This window comes from Myripristis murdjan, chromosome 4, assembly GCF_902150065.1.
Source record: "Myripristis murdjan chromosome 4, fMyrMur1.1, whole genome shotgun sequence".
Taxonomy (NCBI): Eukaryota; Metazoa; Chordata; class Actinopteri; order Holocentriformes; family Holocentridae; genus Myripristis; species Myripristis murdjan.
The window spans coordinates 8,152,099-8,175,098 of NC_043983.1; the positions used below are offsets into that span (position 1 = coordinate 8,152,099).

The window sequence follows — 23,000 nt, forward strand, 5'->3', positions numbered from 1 at the left end:
GACAGCTACTAGGTTTCATCCAGCTGCAGGCTAATAAACTCCTGCATGCATTTCCTGTATTGCATCTCGGTGGGGCTGTTGGTGGGATATTGACCTGACTGGCTGTAGGGCCCCTCTGCCTCCCGCATCTCCTCATTCATCTTGGCCAGCCGCAGCCTGGGGGAGGAGAAAGGAGCAGCGGGGATGCTGATTAGCACAGGTACTGTGAAGATTATACATGTCATTCATTAATAACTACACGGTCCACTCAGAGACTTCAGCTTTTAGACATAAGGTAGGTGTATCACTGATTGTTTTACACTTTCATTACATGGCAATAAATTATCTACTGACACCTAGTGGCAAAAAGATGTCAGGCCTACTCTTCGGTTCCTGCCCACAGCCCTGCTGAAGGTTTGTTGGAAGCTTCTAAGTCACATTAGCTTGTTATACAATAATTTTAGATCACTATTTCATGGAAAATGGCTACTGCCTTTGCCAAGCAGCCGTGTAATGAGCACAATAATGTACAGCAAATTGGTCATTATTTTAAAATAAGCCCACTCAAGGTAATGAGAGTGATCACTGCTTTGCATCAGGGACTTAATACATCCTGTCCAACTTATTTTGTGGTAATGACTGGCTTGCTATACATTATCCATTACTTCAAAAGTAATAATACAGTACTGCTAATTCTATTGCACAGACCCTTATCAGTTTACAATGTGGTGTGAATATGTGCAAATGTAAATGTGAAGCAGGGTGTTGACTGGAAGAGGTGTGGTCACCCAAGCTAACCAAATCTCCTCTAGAATAATGTTAAAGGTTAAAAAAAAAAAAAAAAAAATGCACTCACAATGTGACAATATCTGCATTCGCTGCCTCCACTGCCATGGACAGGGGCGTTTTCTCCTCAATGTCTGCAGCATTTTGATTAGCTCCTCTCTTCAGGAATAAACACACTTGCCTGAAATAAACACCAAGATTAGCTGATCTCTGGGAGGTTAAGTATAATCTCAGCTGAATGCTTCCTCTCACATTAGGTTAAGGAACGAAACATAATTAACCTCAAACAACAGTATCCGCAACAAGCTTAGTTCCTCTGTTAATAAGCTTTACCTTGGCAAAATAGAACAATAAAATTCACTTTAAGTCACTCTGGATAACTGCATATGTTAAATGCCAAATTAATTTAACAGATTGTCAAGCTGAAAAATGTACTAGAAAACTAGAACTTAAGAATACAGAAAGCTGTTGGCTCGGTTTGCATGTTAAGGTAAAGTATTTGACCCCTAACAAGCTTGTAAGCTACATAATCTCGTTTGAAGCAGCCCTAGTAGTTGTTCCCGAGACTGATTTCATGCCCTATGCCAATCATCCGAATGTGATGCATTTCCTAAACCACCACCATGGGACTAATGTCTATTAATTCTCTCACAGGAAAGGCTTTTTAAAGTGATGGTGGTAAGATGTGGAAGACAAACCCTGTGTGTCCCAGGATGGTGGCGTGGTGGAGCGGTCCTCGGCCCTGGGCATCTTGCTGGTTCACGTTGGCCGCATTTTGGAGCAAGAACTCACAGGTAACCAGGGAGCCCTGAGATTAAGTGTTAAAAAAATTACATTTGTTACACAGATGATGGTATAGAAGCACACATCAAACACAATCCAGAAAAGACTTTGATATGTACATCCAGTTTTCACACACAGAATATACAGTGCACACCTTTATACATCATTTTAGGCAGTGTGCGAAATAAGGGGGAGCTAAGGGGAGCTCAGCTCCCCTAGTAGTGACATGAGCTCCCCTGGCTGGAAACATTGTGAAATTTTGGGGGAGCGGTGCCAGCTCGGTGCCGGCCAGCACCGTACGGAGTGCGTGGCCTCCCGGTCAATTTTGCGGAAGCAGAAGGACGGCATGATTTATGCCGTATCCACGTTCGCGCGCTGCGTGCGTGACCGTGCATGTGCTCATGCTTGGGCGCCCATACTGTACTGGAGCACACCCTCTCCAACCGTGCCAGAGTAATTTTAAGTTGATTTAATTAAACAGTAAAACGTTACTTTGGTGGTCCGTGGATTAATTTTTTATCATGTGGATTGAAGTTTGCGTAGCCCATATAAATGCTTGGGAAATCAGTTGTTCAAATGAAATTAACCTGATCCATCAGAACGAATTTTGTCTTTAGAATAATCCTATGTCTGTTCTGTTGTAGGATATTAATGCAACGACCCGAGCGGGTGTTCTAGTCATGCTTACCCCCTGTACCGCCATGATAAGTGGTGTCCTCTTGTCATCCTCTGTGTTGACCCAGTTGACCTCAGCTCCGTGGGCCAGAGCCTCCGCCATGTCGGGAAGGCTGCGGGCATATGATGCCCAGTAAAGCTGCAGGCCTGGGCTGTACTCCTTGGGCTCGTAGAAAACGGTCTCCTTAAATGGCGAAGGAGGGGGCAGCGTAGCAGGCATGGGCATGGGTGGTGGCTCTGCAGCTTCTGAAAGAAGAAAAGAAAAAGTTAACTATATGAGGACGTGATGATGTGGAAACATACAGTATCCCTATATCTGAGGACTATTTTTCACACCCACAGATATGCAGTAATATGTGAAAAGTAATCGGTCACTGAATAGATAATATCATACCATATGTACACTGGGACAAAACAATAGTATTTCAATCCTTTGAAAAAACTGTTTGTGCAAATTCAAAACTTTACTAGTCTCTGATTTTTCATTTTTCAACTTTCCAGCTGTGTGTAAGAATCCTGGTGGGGAAAAAACATGTTAAACTGTACTATACATCTGATTTACAATTTATCAACATGTCTCACCTGCATCTCCCAGGCTGTTAGTGGAGGGGGTGGTGGCCAGCATCTCCCTGCTCCCATCAGCACTGTTTTGGATGCCACTGTCTGCACTTTTTACTGTAAACCAAACCATCTGAGAATCACTCCTTGTACAGCAACACACTTGACACACTACACACTGAGTGTATAAAATACAAGGAACACCTTCCAAATGCCTTTTGACAATCATTTTATCAATTGCACATTCATACATATCACCACTGACCAGCTCATGTGGAGCAGATGACAAGGTCTGGTGCTTTTTCATTAATAGAGACAGGGTGTTACCAACTCTCATTCCCTCTCCAGATTTTCATCCACACAGTTCAGGAATTTCAATCAGTAACATTCCTGTCACAAGTCAATTTCTCTAAGACAACCTTGTGAACTCAGAATTGTAACCTAATTTTTCAAAGCCACGTCTTACTTCTCATAAAATTTCAGCTGTCTCCTCCTCTCCATCCATCCATACAGTATATATTGACTTGAGGATGGAAGAGAATTTAACTGGTGAAATCAACAATCTTAAATTGGATGTATAAAGCAAAACTGAACTTTGCTATTGGGTGTACAGTTATCTGGGTGTTATGAGTCCACATGGTGGTGAAATATCCTCATTAATTGCTATGACGAAGTTGTTGTTTTTTTTTTTGTTTTGTTTTCTGCATCAATTAAAAAACATTTTGGTTTTCAAGCATCCACTGACTACCAAAAATGTTGTTCCTCTAGTCTTATCAGTGGAAAGAGGTGCTCCTAATATTTTGTACTCTGAGTGTATACAAAAAAAATTGCCAACATGAAAAGTGAACAACAGATCTCCACCTCAGCCTATGACTCAAAAGTCCCTGAATACCATAAATATGACATGAGGTACAACCCCAAGTACAAGACATTGATCACAAACACGTGAGCGAGAGACAGCCCCTCCCCGGGTGGAACACATGGTACACACTGAAAAGAGCTTAACATGATGGGATGGTCCCTTAGAAGGCCATTAGAAGGAGGAACAGAGGAGTGGCTGAATGTGTGTTAGTCCACAGGCTGAAGCAGTGAGTACAATGGACGGAGAGGTTGAAGAGGGAAGCAAAACATTGAGCCTTTAGTACTTACTGCTCCTCAGCTTGGAAGAGGTGTCAAAGTAGGAGAAGAGCGAGTCGAGCTCGTCAGCACAGAAGAGAGAGTCGCGGCGGGCCTCCAAGCCACCAGCAGCAGCTACGCATGTGATGATGGAAGTCGGAAGTTGGAGGGCCACGGGAATAAAGTGTGTGTTGGGATTAGGGGTGGAGTGGGGGCGAGGTTTAGGGGTAGGCGGTGAAGGCAGGGGTTAATCCAGAAGCACAGAACAGCCAAAGGAGAAAAATAAAGACAAAGTGTGAGGAAGAAGAGGATTGCGGAAGAGGAGAGGAAAGCAGGGTGGAAGCACAGGAAGTTAGACTACCAGCTCAGCTACACTGGAACACAGACAGCACGAGAAGCAATGGCAGGCAGAGAGGGCCTAAGACATATGCTATTAACAGAGTACATATGCCCCTGGACGGACACTCTCATCCAAAGCACCTCACAGCACGCCATGAATGCATACAGTTTTAGCAAGGGTGGCCCCCGATGGGAATCAACCATGAGCGTGAATGATCCTCTTGCTGTTGTGTTGTTTTGTCACTGTCATCTCTTAAATCTCTCCAGTGATTTCATGAACTTTTCCTGAAAACGTCCATCTCACAGGGTGATGTATGATTTTTTCTACCATTTACAGTGAGTCTCACATGCATTGCAGATTAACTGGGATCAGGATTGGTTGTACCAGCTGTCTGTTACTCCCTGTTACTGTCTGTTACTCTGTGAATTTCCCAGTCTGGGATCAATAAAGTATACCTATCTACCTATCTATCTATCTATCTATACCAATGATTTACCTGCAAAGCATGTTTGAAATCACTGGAGGGGGATTTAAAATGATTTCTGTCTTTGGTCTACAACTGAAAAATTCCAGCCAACTACCATTTTATTGTTTTGGAAGATGGGGCAGTCGAGTAATATGAGAAGATGCTAACTCTACCACAGAGGCGAAAATCTACAGACACTGGAAATGCCAAGGTGCTGTCAACTGGATTTTGATATTAGTTTTAGTACTGATATATTGCAGCTTTCATTATGTCCCTCCTTAAATTCTAAGCACCAAACTAGTAGTTCGATCCTCTAAATCCCATGAGGAAATGGGTCATATTCACTCCCTTCAGTTGACAGCTTGTTGGCTTTCTCTTAGAACATATAAAAACTATTGGACTTTAGAGGGCATTGTTAGGACTTTATCATTGGAAGTTCCCAAAACAAGCAGCTTCCTTTCTTTGAAATTTAACTTTGACCTTTTACTGACCAGACTGTCCAGAGACATTGGAGCCAGGTCGTAGCTTGGGGGTGGGCGGTGGAGGTCTGGGGGGCAGATGCTCAGAGCTGCTGCTCAGCCTCTTCTCCTGTTTGCTCAGGCAAACCACCTTTGTGCGAAGCTCCTCGTCAGATGGTCGGCGTACGAACCGGCGGTCCACGTACTTGGCTTTGATGTAGCCCTCTATCTCATGTCTGGCAGGAAGAGGAGGCAAAGGATTTGTTAGTGAACACCATGTGAAATGAACCCCTGCCAATACTGGTAAATTTTGATAGCAGGAGATAAGTTTTTTTCTACTCTAACCAATCTTGTCACCTGAAAGTTCTCTTGCAAAAAAAGTAAATATTAAATGGGGATGTGTATTTAAATGTGTATGCTGTCCTACTTTTGTTTGTCTCATGATTATATATTAATTGTATCTTATTTATTTTAATTCTATTACAGTGAGGCCAAAGGCTAGTTTCTCTGTTTATGAATTCTACTGTAAAACAGACAGGCCTATCGTAAGGTTTTTAAGAGATTTTTCCAGAAAAAACACTCATTTTACTCCTGTATTAAGTGATGGAAAAAGGTCACACAAAGGCCTATTTGCCAATAAGGCAAATACTGAAAGTAAAATTAATATTTGGCCAGTACTAATAGTCTGCAGTCCATCCATCCTCCGCCCTCCCATAAAAGATTAAAATAAAAAATATATTTTTTAAAAATCCTACAAAAAATTGTCAGCAATCATATCCCAGCATAGGATTTATTAAGTTTGTAAAGAAATAAAAACTAAGAAAGTAAAAAGATAGCATGAATAATTAGAGGGAGATTATTTCTGATTTAATCTTGGGGCTTTTATTATTTTTAATTGAACTTAAAGTATGGCAGGTTTCATTGCTCTTATGTTCTTCAGGCTTATTAAAAGAAAAATCATGCATGGGCATCAGTGAGAAATGAGTTCTTTATCTTTTATACTAAAACATAAGCTGCTATTTCCATACCTTGGATCTCCTGGCTGTGGTTTTCTGGCTCCTAGTTCCTCTCTCCGAGCCTCATAGATCTGGTTGATCACTCCATTACCCAGTTCACACATTAACTGTCAAAGTCATGTAGCAAAGCAAATTAATGGAACTGCATAACAAGCGGACAAACAGTAGCACTGACTCTACAACTCAGTCACCTACAATAACCAACTATTTTATGGATCTTATGGCATTTGTCACGCATGATTTGCGCAATATGTGCAATTAAGACAAATTTAAACTATCAATGTAGTTCATGTACAATTGATGGATAACCCTAACCCTAATACCTTGAGTAGTTCTGGCTCCCATGTATCCAAAGTCAGAGACCGCACCTTCGAGAAATGCACTCCCAGACTCCTGCAGATGAACAGCATCCATCAAAAAAGCAGCAGGGAAATGCAACAGAACCACACACATGACCAAACTGCATTACTCTTTAATCGTGAGTGGAAATGGCTAAATGCCATCTGGATATGAAAAGGGGTCAGTCAGCTGTCTGCTTCAATAATACAACTCTACACATGTAGATAGCAATGCTAATGACACAGTCGCTTGCTTTTTTGCTTTCACTTCACATGTGTAAATGTACTGGTACAGCAGGACTGATAAGAAAAATGCTTTGTGCACAGAATAAAACACTGGGAGTAGTTTTACTAGTAGTTGTTAGTTTTACTTATGCTATAGGTATGACATAGAGTAAAACAACTGAAAACAAGCTGTAAAATACATTCGGCTACACTCCGGTACAGCGACCGAGTGTAGTCCAGACTTTCCCTGTCTGGACTACACTCTTCTACTTTCCAGAAACTCCACATCGTGTGTGCATGTCAGCTCACCTGTGAATGCCAGAGCACTGTATGCAGAGGGTGATGCCCAGGTTGATGCTGGCCCAGCGAGGGTCCGGCTGACCACAGTCACAGCAGCAGGCGTTGCCGGGGATGGCCAGGACCCTCTGGAGGGCACTCTCCCCTTTCAGTGATCTCTCCTTGGGCTCCCCGCCCGAGTCCAGGCTCCCTGTTGATGTGGACGACTTCCTGTCCAGCTTCTAACATGAGAGACGGAGATAACACAGCTAAGATCTTTTTATTATCTCTTCATTTTTACATTGTTGCTGACATCTTACTGTACAGCACTATGGTTATTTTAAAGTGCTTTATAAATAAAGTTGGATTGGATTGGACTGGATTGACATTTACACCAAGTTCCACTGGGGAAAGAATGGATATAGTAAACGAGTATCTACCTTTCAAAGTCTCTGTATGGATCTATGTGCATATCTACCCATCTATCAATCATTTCTCTGACCCTCAAACCATCTATCCAATTTCACTGTGTTTGGGTTTTACCTCGGCATCATCTCCCTTCTCACGGAAGGCAGTGGCAATGCTGTTTTGGACGGCTCTAATCCAGGCTTGTCGCAGCTTCTCTGAGTCAGCTTGCATCATACAGCTCCTGCTGGGACACACAGGCATCACACCACTGCGGCCTGCTGTGTGTGTGTGTTTGTGTGTGTAGCATGAGGTGGGTGTACTGCAATTCCTCCCTCTTATGCATATTTCAGTGGCAATTATGTTGATAGATGAGATGCATGAAATGCCCACAGGAGATGTGAGCGTCATGTATATTACATACAAAAATGAATTATGAAATAAACTATTGTGTGTGTGTATGTATACACACATGTATAACTGTGTGTATGTCCAGAGTCAATGGTGTTTGTATGCACAAGATATTTTCTTGACTTGTTGGGTTATGTTTGAAGAAGACCTTTAGTAATGGCCGAAATGAAGTGTGTCTTAAGATTAAACCTGATTCTGTGTGTGTGTCTGTGTGTGTGTGTGTGTGTGTGTGTGTACTCACTTGGTGGGTGACACCACCTCGAAGCAGAAGCGGCGCTCTATGTCCTCACAGTGTTTGACTGTACATAGCCTCAGGTCCTCTACCACCACTGTGGGATTATCCTGAGGGGGGCAGCACAGCAGCATGAGTCAAACATACACACAAACAAACTTTGAAACGTTGCAAAAGGTAAAATTATGAACATTTCAATCAGCAGACGTTGAGCTTAAGTGAGATGAAGAATACACATTTTTCTTGAATAGATTAGCCTTTTCTTTGTTGCCATCACTGTCAGCTAGAGCTGGTATAGAGCCAAACATGTAGCAGTATCACAATAGTACAGACAAAATGGGAGTTCCAAAATGGGATCCACTAAAGCAAAGTCCTTTTCGCAGCAGCCCGGATTGGCCAGGCCCAGGCCCTCTGCTATATACACACATACACACATATCTATTTATCTGTCTGTATCAATCTATATATCTATATCTGTATCTCTCTCTCTCTCTTGATAGACAGATGGACAGATAGATAGATGTGCACACACTGACACATTCAGACAAATGGTCCAGGTCCACAGGACATAATCCATGGTTTATTTTACACTAAGTGCCTGTTTTGGATTGGTTATGACTCCTCTAATCTATTAAAAATACTTGGAGGGATATTTGTGCTGGAAGTCAAACACACTTATTTGATTGACACTGACATTAATGTATAAGCAATCTTCTGACTCACCTTGAATTTCTTCTGGTAAACTAGCTGATTGTTTTGAATGGAGAACCAACGCCTGAAAGGGGATCACATGCGTTACAAACCGAACTGAACAAAACCAAACCAAACCAAACTAAAAACTCACGATGGCAAGGCATAATTTGTCCAAATGATGGAGTTCTCACCTTGGATCAAACCTCTTCATATAGTGTGGACATTTACACACTAAAGTTAAGATTCATACTGCAGAGCCACTTATCATCTTCACAGCAGCAATGAATCAATACATCCCCAGCAAAAGTGCCCCAACAGATACCTATGTACCCTATGGAATAAGTATGTCTCTTGATCGTATTTTATATATTCACGGAGGGTTTTTTTGTTTTGGTTGTCACACTGGACTACCAAATTCAGTCATTAATTCACAGTCAAATGTATAAATACCACACTTGTATAGTTTTGCTGACACTGGAAGAAAATTTGTAAGCAAAATGACAATCCCTGCTATGGGTCCATTCTGGAGATTCGCTGGGGTCTGAAGATACATTTTCAACGAAATAGGGTCATATTTTGAAGAAAGAGGAGAAATTTACTGCAAATGGACCCAAGACATGTTTTCAGTTAAATGTAATTTGGTCCACTTGTGTGTTACCTCTACTACAAGAAATAAGGGATCAATTCTATAGTTATACCCTGATGAAAGCCCTCCTAGTATTTTTCAAGTAATGACCACAGTATTAATTAATACTGCCTGTCATATTTCTATTCTCTGTTTTGAAGATATGCCTGCGTTTCACTTGTGAAACGCAGGCATATCGCAGGCATCACGATAGGCCAGCCTATCGTGATGATTTTTTATTATGTTTCTTGTTTAATCTGAATTTTAATTAAATACTATAATTAATTTAATTTAATTTATGAGATGCTAATTAGGTTGTGCCTGACATACCTATTCCATGTCTTGAAGGCGTTGCTGGCCCTCTTAAAAAGGTAGCCCTCCATAGCGATGCCGTTGTCTGCATCCACATTGTACTCCAGCTTGGTGTCGTCATTCGAGAAATCCTGAGCGAGACAGAGGGAAGGAAAGAGGGAAAGAGTCAAAGAGACAAAGAAAGTGGGAAAACAGAGAGACAGAGTCAGAGAGAGAGAAAGGAAGATAGAGTAAGAAAGAAGAGAGAGAAAAGGAAAATAAAAGCCAAAAGAGAGAATAATGACAGTGGTAAAATGAGATTTTTTTTTCCACATGATAAGCATTTAAAATCTTGATTTGCTGCTGTTTTTCCTTGGGCACTGGTAATATTTTCTGGGGCGAGGAATGACTCTGCACTTTTCTCAAAGTAACAAATGAGGGCTATCAGTCTGTGCTAGGTCAAGTGACCTTGTAAAATGCAGCACTGCATGGTTGTTGCTCAGACTGACCTGAATCATGTTCACACCAAGAAACATAGCAGTCATAACTTATACAGGCAAAGCGATACTCTATTCCACTAAATTTATCCTGCTGCTGAGTAAGCCGACTGAAGATATTAGAAACACCTTTCTTGTAGAGTGTGTACCATACCAACACCCACCCCAGCCACAGCCTGTTCACCCTGCTGCCGTCAGGCAAAAGATACAGAAGTATCCGCTGCCGTACCACCAGACTACAGAGCAGCTTCTTCCCTCAGGCTGTGAGACTACTAAATGCACCATCTGCACTCCTCCATGTTTAATAATTTTATTTTCTATACAATCAATTAATCAATCAAGAGGGAACCACACTTTAATTTCATTATTCAACCTGTTGTATAATGACCAATAAACTTCCTTGCATCCTTGTATCCTTGAATATCACACCAAGGTTAAGCCGCAGCAGCATGGGTGCCAATCCTGCCAAGACCCTTTGCTGCATGTCAGCCCCTCTCTCTGCCCCGTCTCTCACCACTGTGACCATCCCTTCGTGCAATTTGTCTTACCAAGGCTTTTATCTGTCTTCGCCATTTCATCTACATCTCCCCTCCAAGTCTGAGATTGATTTGACAGGTGAAACTGATCATAAGCTGCTCCAGGATTTAGCTGTTTGTTTGTCCTAATATTTTGTACATTCGGTGAATACATTTTTATTCTCTGTGCACAAAGAGTAGATGGTTGCAGATAGAGAGCCACATAATGCTATGATTCAGTAAAGTGCTCCATATCTCCAGGCTCTGGAAATACTTTTAATGGTATTTCATGACCAAAGAGTGGTCACAGTGTGATGAGACAGAACACAAATGGCCATGAGGCTGAATGTGAGAGACAAAGCTCTGCTTTACAGTCACTGGTCTGACTAATACACAATTTAAGAGCAAGTATCAAATGGGAGAAGAAAGTTTTTGTGAGAGTAAGAAAACAGGCGACCGGTAACCAACTACTGCTTGGAGGTTCTTTTCGATTCTGATGGTCAAATTGATAAGCTAATTTAAAATACACCAATCATGACAGCCGGTGGGCAAAATACTTTGTTACTGACATCTACCATATTTGTTGCTAAAACCTATTTTTGTGACAACACTGCTTGCTTGCTGTGACTTAAAAAATACATTATGGGAATTTGTTTTAAACTGTTCAGAAGTTGCTTGAACTCTGTTTTATGCCTGTGCAGATAAATCAGACTAGTTGTGAACTGAATCAGATGTCATGATGCTGATGCTAAGTTTTGTGCTGGTGTTATTCGTCATCATCTGAGAAAGAAAGTTGATACTGAACATTGAAATTGCTAAACTTACATGTTTATATATTAATCAGTATTTTTTTGTGCACTTCAATTAAAATCAAGTGACAACCCACTCACTTTAACAGTGCTCTTCTCTCTCAATCTGTCCTCACCCTCATTTCCACTGTCATCTCCTTCTGTCTTTCACTGCTCTCACTCCATCTCACTTTCTCCCTCACTCTCTTTTTGTCCCTCTCTCCACCAGAAAGGCTGATCACAGTATCATGATGCCTGCTGGTGTAACCCAAGCTGTTGTGCTGCCATGGGACTGTCCCACTGCTGTGTGTTACTAGCGTTGCCTCTGTGTACTCAGTTGCTGCCACACTTTTCTAACCACCCCCTGTTTCCAGTTTGAGTGACACCAGACACTGTGGTGCACGTGTGTAGTGTGTGTGTGTGTGTGTGTGTGTGTGTGTGTGTGTATGTGTGTGTGTGTGTGCCCTTGTGGAGTCACTTTACACCCACCTTAATGACAAGCCATCTCAGCTACCAATCAGAGATTGACATCTGGGCTAATAACCGTAATGAGCTGAGGGATCAACCCTTCTGGAAACATCCACATCCACAAAAGCCCAAGCCTAACATTTTTTAAAACAAACTAAAATCTACAGCACTATATGAAACAGCTTTGTTAGACGGCTACTCGTCATCTTCCTGGACACATTTTTTTGAATGAATCATATTTATTTATAAATATGTCAACTATATGTCAACCCTAACCCTAGCTAGATTAAACTAAGATAAGCTAAACTACGACTAAACATCTCTGTCAGTCGTTACTGTTAGATTAAGGGACTTTTCACCATTTATTAACTGTGCAGACAATCCAAACAGAGCCTCTGAGGTTCATTTTAAAGATTGCGCTCAGATAAGCATATAAACATCAGATAAATATCAGAATATACAACACATAGTGTTTGCACTTTACACATTATTTCCTCAAAATTTATACATATGCATTTGTATAGTGTGGTATGCTCTGCACATGGAATATGTCAGCATGGATAATTCTTTTTGGAGAGGAAATGACCTCAGTCATTCCAGCTAATTCCAGTTCAGAGGGCAGTGACAATGAGCATGATTTCCTGTTTACATCCTAGACAGTAATCATGCAAAAAATGTATAAAAGGAGAAGATAAAGTAGGCATGAGTATTTTAGACAGCTTTGTATTCACTTGTGGAGAAAACTGTAATTGAGATATTGCTGAGATAGTCTGATTGTAATTGGTACATTTTGCATCCTACAGAGCTGCTGACACTCCTTCAATCATTTCAACTGGTTCTTCATGAAGTGTTTTTTTTTTTTTTTTTGTAAGCCTTTCTGCAAATCACATTTTCCTCTCTGGGGCAAATAAACAAATGTAAAAAAAAAAAAAAAAAACTGTGACAAAGTATACTGCCCTCAAATATGCATGCTGATCTTCATCCTCTACAACCGTTCAAACATACTACACATACTAAGGCAACAGATCAAATGAAACCACAAGAGCTTTGCTTGCAACAAGCTACAGGTAGCTGCAGCTATTTGTGTGTGTATTTGATAAGAGTTTGACCACTGCTTGCTTTAAGTCACTTCCCTCATTCTGTACGTATATCTAGTGAATGCTGTTGTGTAGACTTGTGTGTGCACGTCCCCTCTTACCACCTGGATCTTTTCATGTAACCTGAGCAAAAGCTTAATGAGCTAAACACCTCAACCCGATGTAGCCTGGTTTAACACGGCCCAATAATTTTCCAGCATGACACACACTGGGACAACTGAAGTTATTCTGGGCGCACAAGGGGTACAGACTGTGTCTGGTAGGCTTGAATGGAAAGACAATGGAAAGTACCAGTCAAAGCACTTAACACTACTAGTCAAACCTTTCTCCCTGTTTGCAGAGATGCAGCAATAAATTCACATCACCAGTAAGGGCCACATAATTCTCGTCTCTTTTCCCTCTTTTACCACAAACTTTTCAGCCTCAGAGATGCAGAAGAGAAGTTATACAAACTCCCTGCATAATTCAAAACCTCAGCGGTGGTGTGATGGCTGACAGAATGAGGAAGCTGTCCTATTTCAGCTCAGGGCATGGAAAACATGCAACTGACTATTTTAAAACATGCGTGTGCTCAGTCTCTCTCACACATAAACACACACATTCATACATCTTTAAACAAGCTCAAAACTGAGACTGACACCAAGGAAGGCAAAACGCACAGTTCAATATTGTCACTGTCAGGTGAAAACCTCGTAACTCCAGTTTTGGCAAATTTCATTTTGATAGTAATTGAAGGACCAGATGCTCCTCTGTGGGTTGAGAAACATCTGAGCCCCGGCACTTTTGAAACTGTTTTGAAACCCTATAGATAAACTCAACAGTGTACAGTTCTGAGAAGCTGACCTTTTGGAGATACAAGATTTTCACTCAACGACACGAATATATTGAATCATCATCCAACCGATCAAAGATTGCTATTAATCGATTGTGGAGCAGCAAAACACATGCTGACATCACACCAGCACCCGAAACTCACAGCGTACTCTGGCACTGACAGCAAGGCATCAAAAACCATGCTTCACAATGACGACACATTAACGCCAATTAATGTACAAACACTGCAATGGAGCCTCTGTGTGTAGGCAGGTGTGGACAGGTTGAGAGGAAGAAGAGGAGTTTAGGGTTACAAAACGGAAGCCAGATAGAAATCGATGCAGTGTGTCTACGTACGGAGGACGACCTCCAAGCACAAAAGCTGCGGCAGTCTGGTAAAGTGTCAACCTCTGTCACCTCCTAAAACGTCACATAGTGAGAGAACAACAGAGAAAGAGAAAAGGAACATGGGCTTCCTTACACTGACGCTGTGGAACAGCACTGAAATACAAAATGGCTTACTCATAATCAAGTACACAAACAGGGCATGAGACTGTGACACTCTATATATAGTCACACACACACACACAAACACAAACGTCATTCCATCTGCCCAGAGTGCACTCACCAGATACCAAACATAGTGGAACCGGCTAAAAATCTTCATCTCTCCACCAGCTCTGCTGACTGGGTGCCTGTGTGTGTGTGCGTGTGTGTGTGTGTAGGCTACTGAGCGTTAGCTACCTTAAACTGCACCTGCGTAGCATCTCACTGACAGTCTCTGTCGCTCTAACCGGCACAGCTCATCTCCGAAACACCCCTCCTCCTCCTCTTCTGTGTGTGTGTGTGTGTGTGTGTGTGTGTGTGTGTGTGTGTGTGTGTGTGTGTGTGTACGCAGTCCTGTCAATATTTCCTTCGCCGCCTCTGCTAAAACCTGGCTCCTTCTCCTCATGAGGCCCGTTGCTCTACACGAAGGTCACGTGCGTGCGTGCGTGTGTGTGTGTGTGTGTGTGTGTGTGTGTGTGTGTGTGCGTGTGCGTGCATGTGTGTGTTGCTGTGGGGTTTGAATAATCAAGTGGACAATGTAGCAGACCTCGGCTATCAAATATTTATGCTGACTTCAGTTTAAGAGACATGCACTCAGCTTCCCCCCTCACTCTCTTATCTTCCCTCGTGTGCGTGTTCCTAAAATTACCATAAAATGGCAAAACCACAAAAAGGAATCTTCCATACTTAAATAATTCTCATATAATGCTGAGCAACATCTGAGTCTTATGAACAGCTGGGATTAAAAAAAAAGCATCTGTGAATCTGTGAACGTGGCTTATTCCTGCCGAAAACAAGCAGCTTACATTAAAAGTCATTTCAAAGCCAATGACTTGTCCTTTCTGTTTTGTTATGAGGGGAGACAGAAAACTTGACGCCAGCAGCTTTCTTCTCTCTCCTGAGGCACCACAGTGACACCATCATGACCTCTGCTGATACTGCCACTGCTGAATAATTCACACCAGCAGATAGGAGGCATACTAAACAAAACCTCAGGATCCCTTCAGCTCTCATGAGGAGGGACAGCTTCATCAGTGTAACACTGATGGGAAAAGTTTGTGCCCATGGCCAAACGAATTGGATTGCATGTCCGTGGGGAAGGAGCAAACAACAATCCCTTGGCCAGCACAGAGACTGGTGTAGGACCAACTTCAAGTTTCTATAGCGACCGATGCCACTTGACAAAGTCAGATTAATGCGCCCTTTAATAACAATCTTGTTGATGTAATTAAAAAAGCAACCTGTTGTAACCTCAACGTAAACTTAAAGTCAATCCCTGCAAGAGCTAGAGTGTGTCTATCAACAGACATGCATCCTGCTGAAGTGTCCTTGAGCAATATGCTAAAACCCGGTTGGCGCATGCATTGCAAGTTATCCTTGATAAGAATGCCAACTACATGCTTTGACAGTAAATAAATGCATACTAGACTTAGACTGTGTTGTTGACTCCTGTAAGTACATTACATATCGGAGAGATTTCATTAAGTATTTTTCTATTGTTTTTGTTGTTGTTTTTAAGACAATTACAGCATTATTTTAGTTTTTGCTGAAGTTTTACATTTTAATTGTGATAGTTTTTACATGCATGAACCACAAATACATATATTGTTAAATCAGTTTTGCCAAATCTCTTGGGCTCATTGCCCAGACCCATTCATTTCCAAATGACATAGAAACACTCTAGAGACTTCTAATTCAGTCTGTAAATGCAATCCATCACCGTGAATGAAAAGTCTCCAGCTGCATTTTGCAAAGCTTCAGAACATCAATATCAGGCTATACACTTGGACATTCTGAAATCAGTTCCAATTATCATTTCATTTTAATGAACACTTTGGAAAACCACAAAAGCTGAAACGGGACATAAAGTGGATGTCTTACTTCCACATTCTGGTTCCCTGATCTCAGCGCTTCCCACCCCAGAATAAAACCTTTAACCCAACGCCAACATTCTCTGTAGCTGCGTCAGTCACAACCAGTTTGAGCCAAGAGGCAAAACCAACCCAAAACGCTTCTGCCAGCTTTAATCCGTAAAATTGTAAATCAAAAATATAAGTTGATTTTATTCATTTACGGCTTTGACTTGCTGCCCTCTGACTGGGAGTAACTGCTAATATTTAAAAGGTTATTTCAAACTATTTACTGTTTTGTGACATTTTAAAATTCATTTTCAGCCCATTAATAGTCAGTATTGAAAAAAGAGGGAGTATCTCTTGCTGTGTGTTCCTCCTCACATCTAAACACATGGATGCGCCATGTAGATACGACACATTGCTTTTCCACTGCACTACTACTGTGTTGTTCCTAAAGGGAGCTACTATCAGCATGCTTTTATTTAGAGCCTTGTGCACTAAGACTAAGACAACACAGCCTGAATGAAGTGAGGGTTCAAAAACATGCACAAATCTCAACACAGACACAAGACACAGGGGACACACAACACATGAAAACTTCAACCCGTTAAATCACGTCACACCATGCACGTTTGCCAGTGTATTCTCCTGATGAGCCGACTTGCTTGTCTGAGCAACAAATCACTTAAATGACAGCGAGCCCGTCTTCTCCACATGCACACATGACTGGGACACGGGAGGGAAAGTGAGGGGAAAAAAGGAAGAATTAAAGCTTACCTGCAAAGCAGCCTGGAATAAATGGAATGGAGAGGAAGTGAAGGGAGGAAGAGGAAGAGGAAGAAGAAGAGAGGTTTGGTTAGGAGTGTTGGTGCACAGCCAGACGAGAGAGAGAGAGAGAGAGAGAGAGAGAGAGAGAGAGAGAGAGAGAGAGAGCAGTGGGAGTGAGACAACATAAAAATAGCATCTAGATAAATCAAGGGAAGGGAGATACAAGATGAACGCTCAAGGACAAACGGAAGTTGGCGCGGGTACCGTCACTAGCTGAGCAAAGGGAGGGGAGAGTTGAAAGATGAGAGACAGAGAGAGGAGATGAGGGTGGGCTGAGAGGGAGGAGAGATGAGAGAGGGAGGGAGGGAAGGAAAGAAAGAAAAACAATGAAAGCTCTTAGAATACTGCAAGTTAGCAAGCTACTTCTCTCCACTGAAGACTGACCCAAACACACGGAAGAGAGACGAATCACATGGACAGACAGACAACAGCTGTCACTCTGACAGCTGGATTAAAAAAAAAAATCAGATAGATGTTGACTGGATTAAATGATTCTGTGTGTGTTTGTTTTTTCAAGTCCAGCTGATAACCACACATTGCAACAACACCTTATATCCTCTTCTGCTTCTATTCCTTTCTGTTCTACTCTATTTTTGTTCAGTAAGCTTCATGCAGCTTCAAAGTCATCCATCATGGATCTGAAGGGAGACTCTGGTTCAGCTGCTACCAACCAGCACCTTGGTGTTTGAAGATCACCAGCTGGGTGCCAGGCAGAGACGGGAGTGCACTGAAACCCAGCCCAGTTTGTTTTGGAAGTGAAACCGGAGGGCTTCCGTCAGCTTTCAATAATGCACATGCGTGTGGCTGAGATCATCTATGGAGATCACCTTACACTGACGGGTTGAACACTACCGCCCTGTTTGCTCAGGTGACAAATGTAAATGACCAACATCAAAAGCCTTTTATAAATGAGCATTCCTTGGGGGGAAATTTTACTCAAGTTTGAACTGTGGCTAAAATACCTGGAAATACCTGGAGGTCTGATTTATGATTGTATATTTCACATTCCTTTTCATTAACTTTGAGCAATTTATCCATCCAATTTCAACTGACCTTACATAACAAACCTCTGATATCTCTGATATGATGAATGCATTAATCCCAAGTTTACTGTACTATATCCCCATACAAATGGTGGCTTAAGCCCTGAATTTGTTTGTATGCTCTACTCATTTACCGACATGGGACCTGCACTGGGTTGGTTTAGGGAGTACCAGACTGTGGGGAAGAGGGCGAGTCCTGTAAGATCCCAGCAGAGTGCTGTAGTCTTACTTGTAATGGGAAAAGCCCTGAGAGCAATAAGAAAGGCTTTGTGACCAACAGCAAGGAGATTAAACAGCTATAAAGTCTCTATGTAAGACAGGAACCTAAAGGCAGACAACTGTGTGTGTGTGTGTGTGTGTGAATTCCTATAGTCTGTGCATATCAATGTTCAGTATGAGGCTACTGGCTCTTCAATTGTGTATCGAGATCTCCTTTTAATTCACAAATGCACAGCAAAAGCGGCCAGGCGCTCTGTTTCTTTGTAATTGAATATGCAAATGTGAAATCTTGCCAGTGTGTGTGCATGTGTGCGTGTGCATACCTTTTGCTGGATGGTGGAGTGTTTCTGCTCCATGTCCCTCTTCTCTTTGGCTGCATCCACCACCAGCTGGTCCAACTGCAAGAGACAGAAACCAGTGATGAGGCAAGCTCAACAAACCACCTGCTCACACACAAATATTCACACGCGAGATGGAGTCGATTTCAAGTCAAACTGTCAACTGTTCAAGTCACATTGCTACTCATCTCTTCAATGATTCATTCTTGAGTGTTGCATTCAAAATAGCACACGAATCTTTACAAGAGGCTTGTAAAGTGGGACGTTTTTGATAAAATTGAGTGACTTCAAAGAAAAGGAACCCACAATTGACTCCCACACACACAATTCAACAGATTCTCTCCTGCTTTGCTTCATTTTACATATTCATTTTGACGCAATTTTACAACATACAATGATGACAGGACATGAAATTTCATCTACTACACTCTTTCAGCACAGCTCCTTCAGTATTATTTGGAAAGGTGTGGGTGAGCGATTGTTCTGATGCGTTTTTCTTTCCTTTTCCAATCTTGGAAGCGTAAAAGAGTTTAGCAGATAAAAATTTGTTCCACGGGCTGGATGTGGAAAAGGCAAGGCCTTCTTGCCTGCGTAAAACCTACTGTGCTATAGAGGCTTCATCATGTGTGAAATTGGATGGGAGATGATTGATTCTCCTCTTCCCTGTGAGCTACCATTTCATGTGGGGAAGAACACAAAGGGTCCTTTGAACAGAGAAGAATGCTGCAAATTAAAAATGGACTGGATAAAGTGCTACAGGTCACTGGGTGATGCCAGAGCATAAGGATGCATGCATGGTGGTTTGCCTTAAAGCTGTGAAATTCTAGTTGATGTTTTGTTGCTGCAAAATGATCTAAATAAGCACTTTGCCTCCGACACAAAAGGATCACTGTCTGATTAAAGGTCACTGATGGAGGGGGAAATTGCAGAGGAATGCATGTTAATAACGGTTAGCAGGGTGAGCAGGTTTATAGATTTAGTTCAGAGATTGGTATGGAAGCCAACACTATGCAAAGCTGTAGGAGGCCTACTTAGGTGCAGATCATTTGTAATACAGTGTCAAACTCTGACTGAACCTCTGATTTTTGTTCCACCTACCTCAATGAAAAATTTGCTTGTATTTACACACTTTTTGTCATAAATGAGCAAAGCTTACTTGATAGAGAGTTTTTTCAATGTTAGTCACTGAGTTATTTATTAATTTTTTTATTTGAAATGAGCTACCGGAGCACACCCAGTTTTGGATGTCTTCTTTACATGACTGTTAAATTTATGTTGACGATCTATCAGTATTAGCACTAGGATCAGTACTGTTCCCAGATATTTCAATTCACTGACATCTTTCATTTTTTTGTCCTGTAAACAGACTTTGAATTGAGGTGATGGAGTCTGTTTCCTTATAGAATATAGCTTAGCTTTTAACAGCTACGATGTGTGCAAATTCTCAAGATTAACATCATATAGACAGACAGACAGACAGACAGATAGACAGACAGATAGACAGATAGATGTCTTGATTACTCCATTTCAAATCCACTGTGGTGGTGTGCAAGGGCAAAATTATAAATATTTTGTCACTGTCCAAATACTTATGACCCTAACTGTATTAATATAAACGTATTTTTGACACTGTGTAAACATGTCTTAATTCCCCTGCTTCCTTTTTCATTTTTCAGTAATGCTTGAGATGCGCCTGTGCCAATAATTTTTGCTGAGCTGTGGTTATCTCTTGCAGGAAGGTCATATCATCAACAATGATGATGGATCAATTCAACAGCGAAGCTACATGTGCAGCGCAAAAGAAGTCGGGACTAACAATACACATTGTGGCCTAAAAATGAAAAGTTGTGTATTATACTGTAGCTTTTACCAGCTCATCAGATATGGCTGAAAATGTCATCTAATTAAAGCAGACACACTGCATATCAATGCCACGATCATTGTGTTATATCACATCCAAAGTAATACAGATTCTGGAGTCAAAACATACTGCTATCCAAATAATTTCAGAGCAGACTCTATTTGAGGAAGGCAACCATTCTGTTTTATTTGCAGAGGAAATGGGCGGGCAGTAGGGCAGCGTGCTGATAACATCGGATGGGAGATGTTTTCCGCTGTTGCTCCACAACAACCAGCCTATTCCAGTCTGTGCTCTATATCTGTTTGTATCTGAATGGTAAAGGCAAGTGCATGTGTGTATGACTGAGTGGTTTGTACTTTTCAAGAGATTTAGTGATTGTGACACACCTTACCTGTAACATCTTATCTATCTGACTGTGCAGCCTCAGTGACGAGGTCAGCAGAGACAAATGCTGCAGATATTTCAACCTGTCAATTTCTGACCTAGAGACCTGAATCCTTGGTCATGAAAACAAATTGCATGATTTATTGAAAAGACAGAAAATATAATAATTTAAGTGAATTCATTCCCTCAAATGAATAGGTATTGTGCAGCCAGGAGGAACTGTTTCATGGAAATATTCACTCACTACAGTATTATTTTTTTATGCAGTCAAGTGTCAAGGTTTCCACTGAATGAGCAGAAAAAGCAGCATATTCGACATGAATCATAAAGCTGTCACAAAAACTCACAAATGCCGCATAAGCAATTTTAGCTCATGTTGGTTAATCAAGACATTTGATGCTAGATCATGTTTAGCAGTACCCTGTCCAATATTATCTCCACTAACACTGTATATCATAGCTCAATAACTGTTTCAAGGCTTTCTGTGTCTTCTGTGTAATGCCCATTTTCTGTTTTTGTCAGACCACCAATTTAATGGCCAATATGTTTTGTATCCCTGTAAAACACTTTGGAATGAAATATAAGGCTGTATTTCTTTTATCAAGGATGTTGGGTAATTTCAGGGAGTGTTCAACTGTCTATTCCCAAGAAAAACTCACCACGCCAATGGCATGACTGGTGCCATTAATTAGGCCTCTCAAAGAGCCAGGGAAAACCCTTCTGTTCTACACGTGGCTTTCAATCTTAGCTACTCTACTGTTGTCCACCTTCCAAAATTCACCATTTCTTCTAGCCAAGCCTTCCTTTTTGAATAGGTAAGAACCTCTTAATGATGGCTGGTTAACTGCCAGCCATAGCCAAAATACACGAGCATTTGGCTGGTGTTAATTTCCCACTAGCTTCCATGCTTCCTAACTCGCAGCAGCTGCGAGCATTAAGATGTAGTGTCAAACCTGTTGGCAGCTCCTCCACACCTCTCTGCACAGCCTTTCCACCTTCTTCAGCTTCATGATGGAGCAGACAAAAGAAATAATCCACAATCCTCCGCTGCCGCTTCCCACGACTTTCTCTCTGATCCTCCTCTCCTTTCGTTTTATTCGCAGTTCACAAATTCAGATCGACAAGCTTACAATCAACACTATTGCCTTATACTTCAGTGGCTGGTCAGCTCTCTCCCTCCCTCCTCAGATGTGGTTTCTGAAGCAGCCTTCCTCACATCTCTCTCTCCCCTTGTCCCTCTCACTCTTTGCTCCCCTCTCCTTCAGTCTTTAGAGTGTTAAAGCCTTGGAGCCACAGGCTTACTGTCTGCACTCCTCCACTCGGCTTCAATCATTCCTTGGCGTTAAAGGACCACCCTCTGCCTCTTTTCCTATCCCAAGATCTGCGTTCCAAAGTGGATCCTCTCTGTTTTACCCCTACTCTTTTGTTCTTTGGTTTTCAACTTCAGAGCCGTAAGCTGAGAAACCATGCCGATTGAGAAGACCACTATCCTCACTCTTCAGATGTGGTTTCCAAAGTGGTCCTCATGTCCTCCATTTACAACCAAAAACATTTTTATGTTGCCAAGAAAAAAAAAAAAAAAGACCCTATGGGTCTATTATCTAAAGTGGTCTCTTCTCCACCTCAACCCTCCTTGGTTATACTCCTTTGCTCCTTAGTCCTTCTCCCACAGTATTTTCAGACTTCTGGGAAACACATCCCTCTCATTCAGCTGTTTCACCGCTACAGTCCTGATGCCATTGGGTTACAGTTAACAATCTTCAGCAGAATTGCTTTAAACCACAAAGTGTAACAGCTGTCCAGAAATTAATCTTTGTTGTCCTCCTTTCTATGCTCATCTCCCTAAAATGCCCTCAGTCTCTTTCACTCCATCTTCAGATCTCTTTTCCAACAAGTTCTATCTTTTCTTTTTAGGTGTCTTTTCTGTGGTCCCTCAGCTGACTGTGAGTGTGACTCTGGGAAAACCCTTTTCCAGCCCTGTGGCTTCTTCCTCATTCCTTCCCTCTGCCACTGCTGCTCCACTGTGATTCTGTGATAATAATCATCCTTCGGTCACGTTCAGGCCCAGAAGGAAGCC

The 23,000-nt window shown here is 41.8% G+C and overlaps 1 protein-coding gene across 3 annotated transcripts in view; it reads right to left on the minus strand.

The window, feature by feature from the left end:
• The window catches only part of LOC115357508 (arf-GAP with coiled-coil, ANK repeat and PH domain-containing protein 2), a 67,940-nt gene that overhangs the window by 6,717 nt on the left and 38,223 nt on the right, over positions 1–23,000 (minus strand). The window contains exons 9-24 of one of the 3 annotated variants that reach the window (XM_030048989.1): positions 18,664–18,738; positions 17,028–17,039; positions 9,713–9,825; positions 8,788–8,839; positions 8,074–8,174; positions 7,560–7,665; positions 7,050–7,258; positions 6,501–6,570; positions 6,190–6,284; positions 5,195–5,397; positions 3,931–4,032; positions 2,806–2,898; positions 2,237–2,469; positions 1,464–1,573; positions 836–946; positions 95–156 (exon numbers count right to left, since the gene is read on the minus strand). In XM_030048989.1, coding sequence (XP_029904849.1) covers positions 95–156; positions 836–946; positions 1,464–1,573; positions 2,237–2,469; positions 2,806–2,898; positions 3,931–4,032; positions 5,195–5,397; positions 6,190–6,284; positions 6,501–6,570; positions 7,050–7,258; positions 7,560–7,665; positions 8,074–8,174; positions 8,788–8,839; positions 9,713–9,825; positions 17,028–17,039; positions 18,664–18,738 — 1,747 coding nt within the window. The remainder of the gene's footprint in view (positions 1–94; positions 157–835; positions 947–1,463; positions 1,574–2,236; positions 2,470–2,805; positions 2,899–3,930; positions 4,033–5,194; positions 5,398–6,189; positions 6,285–6,500; positions 6,571–7,049; positions 7,259–7,559; positions 7,666–8,073; positions 8,175–8,787; positions 8,840–9,712; positions 9,826–17,027; positions 17,040–18,663; positions 18,739–23,000) is intronic. The other 2 variants (XM_030048990.1, XM_030048991.1) reach the window with 2 other exon arrangements.